Here is an 8,133-nt window from a genome sequence, read left to right as displayed (position 1 = left end):
TGCTGGTGACCATACCTTCTCACCCTTAACCTCTTCATAGCATGCTTGCCTGACCTCCAACTGCCAGTACCTGCATTTCTTTTCCTGATGACTTTCTCTGGCCTCTAAAGACTGCTTTTCCCACCTTTGTGGCAGGTCAGAAATGTCAGGAAATCAATGACACTTGAGATCAGGCCTCAAATAGTGACTGATAGAAACTAGAGAAGTAATATTGCAGGTCCTTCGCTCATTAAGTGGGTAAACTAAAGTAAGTGTTCTGCCCTAATTGTTCTCACATTCTATGAGTGGGATCAAGCTCCAGTTTCCCACAAAGGTAACTTGCCTCTGTCCCATCAAGTCATTTCAGACTCATTGTTGCTGTTGTGAATTGCTATGGAGTCGGTTCCAACACATAGTGGCCGTGTATATGTTTCCTGAGAAGCTTTAAATCTTAGCAGGACTAGAAAGCGTCATCTTTCTCCCACTGGTGGGCTTGAACCACAGACCTTGTAGTATGCTCCCTTCAGACTCAATGACCCTACATGACTGAATAGATCAGTCTTAGATCGTTTTCTAGACTGTAATCTTTATGGAAACAGATTGCTAGAGTGGTTGGTGATTTGAGCCAGCAAGCATCCTCTCACGTAACCACTATGTTACCAGGCATACTTTTAACTTGCTTGATAATGAACCCAGTATTGAATTATCTTCTCATTCCCCTACCAGTGCTTCCTAGGATAACCCTCAGATAAACGAATTCCTCTTAAATCCTTGTGCCCAGTAATGTGCCCAACAGTAATAAATACAAACATTTGGAAGAGACTGATAAAACACAATGTATTTTTAGAATATCAATAATGGTTACATTATAGGATAATATACAGCTCCAGTAAACTGAGGTTTCTTACTGAGTTGTAAGTAGCAAAAGACACTTAGGGTCACCAGATATGTTTATTGTTATGGTTGTATCTTGTTTTTTTCCCTTCTTAACATTCCACAAAAATAAGAGATAGATTTCATTTATGGAAACTTGAGTTTAAAGTTCTTCCAGAATGGTACAAACGTTTCGTTTAAAAAAAAATCCAGAGATTATTTTCACTTAATTAAGAAAAAAAATTAAAAAAAAAAAAAAAAAAATCCAGAGATTATTTTCACTTAATTAAGAAAAAAAAAAAAAGTAAATTATTACTAAGAGAGCACCCTTTCTGTTTCAACAGAGAGCAGCTGTGCCATGTATACACAAATGATGAGCAACATACAGCCTACTGATGGCTGCTTCTAGTCTAAGCACCCACACATATATATGTGTGTGTGCATTTTAAATATAAGTTGAAAAATAAAATAACCACCTTGGAATCAAGGCTAGGGAAATCAGATGTAACATTCCATTATCTCAATTCATCTTTTACATTCGAAAGCAAGTTCTGGGTCTCACCTGTTAGAAATAAAATTGTAATAGCCACTTTCCTCTAGGACTTCTTCAATCACTGTCTAAATTTGAAGAAGAAAAAGTCAGTATTGAATTGCAAGCAACAACAACAAATTGTTCAGATGCACTGTAAAACCCTCACCTGCATCTGTTCATATGTTATTCCATCCTCCAAATCAAAGCTGCTGAATAAACCTGAAATAGATAACTTATGGAAAGTCTGACATTTGGTTCACATTTTCTTAGACTTTATTAGCAATTATGCCTAAACTGCAATGAATATTTTGTCTACTTTTTGGGGACCATCAAAAAATAATACACACAGATTTAGGGATATTGTTCATAACATAAATTGGCCAGTTAAGTAAGTTAGGGTCATATCTGTGTGTACAATCTGTGTTTGGGGCAGGTGGGGAAGGATTCCAAACACAACTGCCTGACTGTTCTGATTAAGAAACTCTCTCCAGCCCATGGGTAAAAAGAGTAAATATGTACAAGAAAGAAAATAAATTGTGATAGGCAGGTAGAAATAGTAAAAGAACAACAAGGATCTAACCATTTCATATGTCTACCTAAAGGTAAATAAACTACATTTAATGCCAAGAGACAAAACTTTATTTGATAGTTGCTCTATACCAGCATCTTAATCTACTCCCAACATTGCTAACAAGACGATTCTGACTCATAGGACAAAGGAGAACTGCCTGATAAAGCTTTGAAGGCTGTGACTCTTTGCTGGAGCAGACAGTCACATATTCTTCCTGTAGAGTAGCTGGTAGGTTAGAACTGCTGACTTCCTCAATGCTTTCACCACCATGCCACCAGGACTCCTTTAGCCCATTCCAGAGTGGCCCAAAGCCATGTTGACCAGTTTCCAGTCAAATTAGCTAACACTGGCTCATGTGGTGACACAGGAGCTTTGGAGCGAGCGTTTGGAGTTTTGAGTGGGGACATGAAAGTGAACACTAGCAGCTCACTGTTAAAGTCAGCTTCCAAGTGTTTCCCACAGGGATGGCAATCTCTCTCTTTGCTTCTGCCCTCTCCTGCTGTGAGTGGGACCTGCTTGGTCAGTTCTGAGGAGGGCATCTAGCTGCTCTGGGAGGAGTGTGTCACCTTACTATCAAACCTCTGAGAGTCTTCCATCAGAGGTCTTCATTGCCTGGGAGATGCTATTGTTTCCAAAGTTGCGACTAAGGATTACTTCACTTGCCCTGGGAGATGCTTTTAAAAGCAAATGACTTTTGACCACATTTTATCTTGGCCTTATGGATTTCTGAAAGACAATTTTAAAAGAAATTCTGCCTACACAGGTTTGCTTTACCCCAGGAGGTCAAGACTTAGGGAAAATTTGATACTTAATAAATAAAATGACTTTCCTAAAGTAAACAACAGTAGCTCAGTAAAAGTGAGTGTTTTTCCAGGTGAAGAGTAAGTCTTCCCTTAGCCATAAAAGCTTCACTCTTATCCACTCCACTCAGTGATGTAACTATAGTTTAGAGATTCAAAAATTACTTAGGAATTCTAGAGTACCTTGAAATCTTCTTCTTAAAGCTCAAATATGGTAATTGTACTGAACCCCTACTAAAGATCAAGTATTTTTTATATGCTTACTCTAATGTAACCCTAGAATACAGGTACTATATTTATCCCCAGGAGCCCTGGTAGTATAGTGGATTACAAGTTGGGCTGCTAACCACAAGGTCCTAAGTTCAAATCTACCAGCTGCTCCATGGGAGAAAAATGAGGCTTTCTGCACCCATAAAGATTTCAGCCTCAGAAACCCTATATAGGGTCACTGAGGTGGAACCGACTCCATGTCACAAATCCACCAACACCCATCATAGTTAACCCCATTTCACAGGCAAAGAAACTGGGCTACAGAGAAGTTAAATAACTAACCTAAAGTCAACTACTATATATGTTAGTCAAGATTTTAATCTAGACACCTAGGCTTCCAGAATTTGCCCATTAATCCTTATGCTATACTGCCTCCCTAAGAAGAATATATGCAAAAATAAAAGGATGGAAAGCTAAATAAATAAGCAAATATCTGTCTGATGTTGATTCTTTAGGTAAGTTTCAAATTTTCCCCATTGTGAGCATTCAAACTCTGTTTCTATTTTTTTCTCTCACTGGATGCTTTTGAGCATTTTATCTCCCATCATCAGATAAGCAAAAAGAAATAAAAGGATATACAATTCACCCACGCAGTTTCTGTTGTATATTGATGGTGTTAATCAGTGATCGAGGAAGCTGCCACAACAGGGTAAGATGAATCTTAGGGAATTTCTAGATTCTTATCAGATGCCCTTCCAACTAATGAAAATCAGTTCTATTTTTCTTTTAAATAGAAGATTATCTATTAGGGATAACTGTTGATCCAACAATGTATTTCCATCTGAAAGTTTGATTTCCCATGATGGTGGCCATTACCTGTTGGGTCATTTGGGGACAGGATGTTTCCACCTGATGAATGATGTAATAAATGGTAATCTGCTGTATAAATGTTGGGTTCAATCGGTTCTGGAGATCCCTGAGATAACTAAAACAGAAAAAAATCAAAAACATATATCTTATTTTAACTTAGAAAAATGAATGGCCTGAGACCTCTGTATGAGGTTTTCTATTTCCGTATGTCATTACACAGACTATTTAGTGCTCTGTAGTTTATCAGTTCCTTACAAATAAACAAAGAAACATCTTCATCCTTCCAAAATAACATAAATTTGAGACAAGAAAATTAAAGTGAAAGCAAGTTAGATAATTCCCAGGTCCTATGAAAAGGATTTATAACGTTATAGCTTTCTGAGGTTAAAATTAAAATGGACAGAAAAATAATGTCATGGGGCCTAGGACATCAAACTAGTATTTTTATCAGGTGTAGGAGAAATAAACTCCAAGTATTCAGCATAACAATATGACAGCTCAAATTATGATGATCTTTCCCATGGCTCTGCTTTGAACAATGACTTTGTGTCTGAACAAGGCAAACTAATTTCTTAATATGTTTTTCTAAATTACTATTAATTAATTTCTAATCTCTAAATATTTGTCCCCAAACTCTCTGAAGAGTAATTCACCAAATGGCAGAATTTATTAAAGTTGTAATGGTTTAGCAACCTTTATAATAGCTGAATTTTCCAAATAAAATGTAAGGCTGTAAATATTTCTCACCCTCTTTTTACATTCAATTATAACCAGCATTTGGAGTGTCCAATTTTTTGTGCCTGAATTAAGATAATATACTTTAAAAATATTAATCTGTAGTAATATGTCAGAAACAAATGACACAATTTGGGCTGCACAATAATAGTTTCAATGCCTGGGCATACTTTTGTTCTTGAATTAAAAGATAATTATTCCATCACTTGGAAAATACTTTGACTGTTTATTAGAGTCAATAACATATGTTCACTGTATGACCCAGAAACCCCACTCCTATGTATTTATCCAAAAAGAATGAGTGCAAATGCCAACCAGAAGACATCACAAGAATGTCCGTAACACTTCTTTCATAATAACTAAAAATCAAAACAAACCCAAATGTCCATGGACCATTTCCCCCATCTGTCAGTTTGTCATAATGTGATGGCTTGCATGTTGCTGAGATGCTGGAAGCTATGTCAACTGGAATTTCAAATATAAGCAGAGCTACCCATGGTAGACAAGTTTCAGTGGAGCTTCTAGATTAAGACAGAGTAGAAAGGAAGGACCTGGTGATCTACTTGTCAAAAAAACTGTTCAGTGAAAAACATGAATAGCAACTGAACATTGTCTAATATAGTGCTGGAATATAAGGCCTTAGGTTAGAAGGCATTTAAAAAACGACTAAGGAAAGGCTGCCTCTTAAAGTACAAAAAATACCCCACCCATTATCATCCCATTAAGTCCAACTTTTAACAACACTCTAGGAAATACCAGGGGAGTGTGGTGGCTCCATAGGATAAGCACTGGACTACAAGCCACAAGGTTAGAGGTTTGAGCCCACCATCTGCTCCTTGGGAGAAAGATGAGGCTTCCTGCTCCCACAAAAATTTAAAGGTTTGGAAACCCTACAGAGAGTCATTATAAGCCAGAAAAGACTCCACAGCACTTACAACAATATAAACAGGACATACAAAACTGCTTCATAGGGTTTCCAAGGCTGTAAATACTTATAAAAGCAGACTGCCACCTTTTTCTTATGTGGAGCAGCTGGAAGGTTCAAATTGTCAACCTTTTAGCTAGCAGCTGATTGCCTTATTCACTGTGCCACTAGATCTCCTCCTCAAAGTAGAGTAAAACCTAACGACACAAATGGAGTAAAATTTCTCAATCTTCACTTGCTGATTGGCTCAACTCAAGATGTAAAGAAACAGTTGCAAACATCCACTATAATTGGAATGTGGAATGTTCAAAGAATGAATTTAAGAAAGTTGAAAAGTTATCAAAAAAGAAATGGAATGCATAACGATCGGTATTCTAGGTATTAATGAGTGAGATGGATTGGTACTGCCCATTTTGTATCTGATAATCATATGGTTGGTTAATAATGCTGGGAATAATGCTGGGAATGAATGTATTAAATTGTACATTCATCGCCAAAAAGATCTATCCTAAAGTACAATACTATCAGTGGTAGAATATCAATAAGCCTACAAAGAAGACTAGTTAATATTATTCAAACTTATGCATGAAACACAAGGGTCAACAATGAAGAAATTGAAGATTTTTACCAACTTCTGGAGTCTGAAATTGACAAAACACGGAAACACGATGCATTTAAAATTGCTGGTGATTGCAATGGAAAAGTTGGGAACAAAGAAAAAGAATCAGTAGCTGGAAATCAAGGCCTTGGTAAATGATACAGGAGATCACATGAGAGAATTTTTCAAGACTAGAAAATTTATTAATTGCAAATACCTTCTTCCAACTATATAAAAGGTGACTATCCTGCTCACAGCATTCATACAAGGAGCTCTGGCAGAGTAGTGGTTACAAATCGGGCTGCTAATCTCACAGCAGTTCAAAACTACCAGCTGTTCCTTGGGAGAAAGATGAGGCTTTCTGCTCCTGTAAAGATTTACAGCCTTGGAAACCCTATGCAGGGTCACTAGGAGTCAGAACCAACTCCACGGCACATAACAACAACAACATACACATAGACCTCACCCAATGGAATACATGGGGACCAAATTGACTACATCTGAAGTAAGATTTGATAGAGAAGCTCAATATCATTAGTCAGAATAAGGCCAGGGCCTGACTGTGGGACAGACTATCAGTTGTTCATATATAAGTTGAAGTTGAAGAAAATTGAAACAAGTCCATGAGAGATGAGGTACAACACTGAATATATCCCACCAGAATTTACACACCATCTCAAGAGCAGCTTTGATGCAACGAACACTAATGACTAAAGACCACATAAGTTGGAGGATAACATCAAGGACATTATATATGAAGAAAGTAAAAGGTCATTAAAAAAGCAGAAAAGACCAAAATGGATGTTGAAGAGATTCTTCCGTTTCTTAAACATAAAGTAGCTAAAGTAAATTGAAGAAATGATGAAATTAAAGAGTTAAACAAATTTCAAAGGGTGGCTCAAGTAGACGAAGTCAAGTATTACAATGAAATGTGCAAAGACCTGGAATTAGAAAACCAAAAGAAAAGAACATACTCAGCATTTCTCAAACATGAAAGAACTGAAGAAAATAATCATACCTTGAGCTGCAATATTTAAGGATTCTATGAACAAAATATTGAACAATGCAGGAGGCACCAAAATAAGAGGGAAAGAATACAGAGTCACTGTGTCAAAAACAATTGGTCATCCATTGGCTACCCAAAATGGGGGTAAGGATACAGAGGCAAGAAGTGACTGGCTTACAAGGTTTCAAGAGGGAACCTAGATCCAGAGGGCGTGGAGGAAGGTAGAGTCTCCAGTGAGTGGTGTCCAGCCTGTACAGGAAGGGCTGATGAAACGAAATATAGATGGGTCTCTTGTGATGCAATGGTGAATAATTGTTATCAGGATTGATTGTGAGGGTTGGAAATCTAAAGATGGACATTTTGTAACAAAGAGAGGAGTGATTAATTTATCAGTCTAGGAGCGGAGGACCCTGGGACCATCAATGGAGAAGAGCGAAGAGCGGAATCCTACCCAGAGAGGCAGTGAGGCCTGGGATGGAGGCAAATAAGACAATGTCAAGAGATGGTGAGGCTGAGGGCTCGGGATCAGGAGATGGAAAGGGGCTGAGGGCTGTGGTGGGAGGGGTTTGCAAGTTTACAGGGTACACCCCTTGGTTGGGTGAGGATGCATGGACAGGATGATAACTATGCCAACGAAATGATGGATGATGGAATCAATGTAAAACTGATGTTCTCCCATGTAGACTATCACACAATTCACAATAAAACATTAAAAAAAAAAATTGGTCATCATTCAAGCATTTTAGAAGACAGAATATGATCAAGAACTGATAGTACTGAAGGAAGAAATCCAATCTGAATTTAAGCCACTGGCTAAAAACAAGGTTCCAGGAATAGATAGAATACCAATTGCAATGCTTCAACAAATGGATGCAACACTGGAAGTGAAGTGGTCACTTGTCTATGCCAAGACATTTTATTGGAAGAGATCCATATCTGTGTCCATTCCAAAGAAAGATGATCAAACAGAATGCAAAAAATAATAAACAATATCATTAATTTCACCTTGGAAGAAGTAGAGCCCGAATGTTCAT

At 37.5% G+C, this 8,133-nt stretch overlaps 1 protein-coding gene across 1 annotated transcript in view; it reads right to left on the bottom strand.

The window, feature by feature from the left end:
• Positions 1–8,133, bottom strand: part of NEK10 (NIMA-related kinase 10) — a 417,902-nt gene that overhangs the window by 2,427 nt on the left and 407,342 nt on the right. Inside the window, 3 exon segments of the mRNA XM_006851613.1 lie at positions 1,415–1,470; positions 1,551–1,603; positions 3,842–3,950. Of these exon segments, the coding sequence (XP_006851675.1) occupies positions 1,415–1,470; positions 1,551–1,603; positions 3,842–3,950 (218 nt within the window).

The sequence above is a fragment of the Chrysochloris asiatica genome, unplaced genomic scaffold (assembly GCF_000296735.1).
Source record: "Chrysochloris asiatica unplaced genomic scaffold, ChrAsi1.0 scaffold00030, whole genome shotgun sequence".
NCBI lineage: Eukaryota > Metazoa > Chordata > Mammalia > Afrosoricida > Chrysochloridae > Chrysochloris > Chrysochloris asiatica.
The sequence above is the reverse complement of the archived record's forward strand: the minus strand, read 5'-3'. Positions and strand labels throughout refer to the sequence as shown.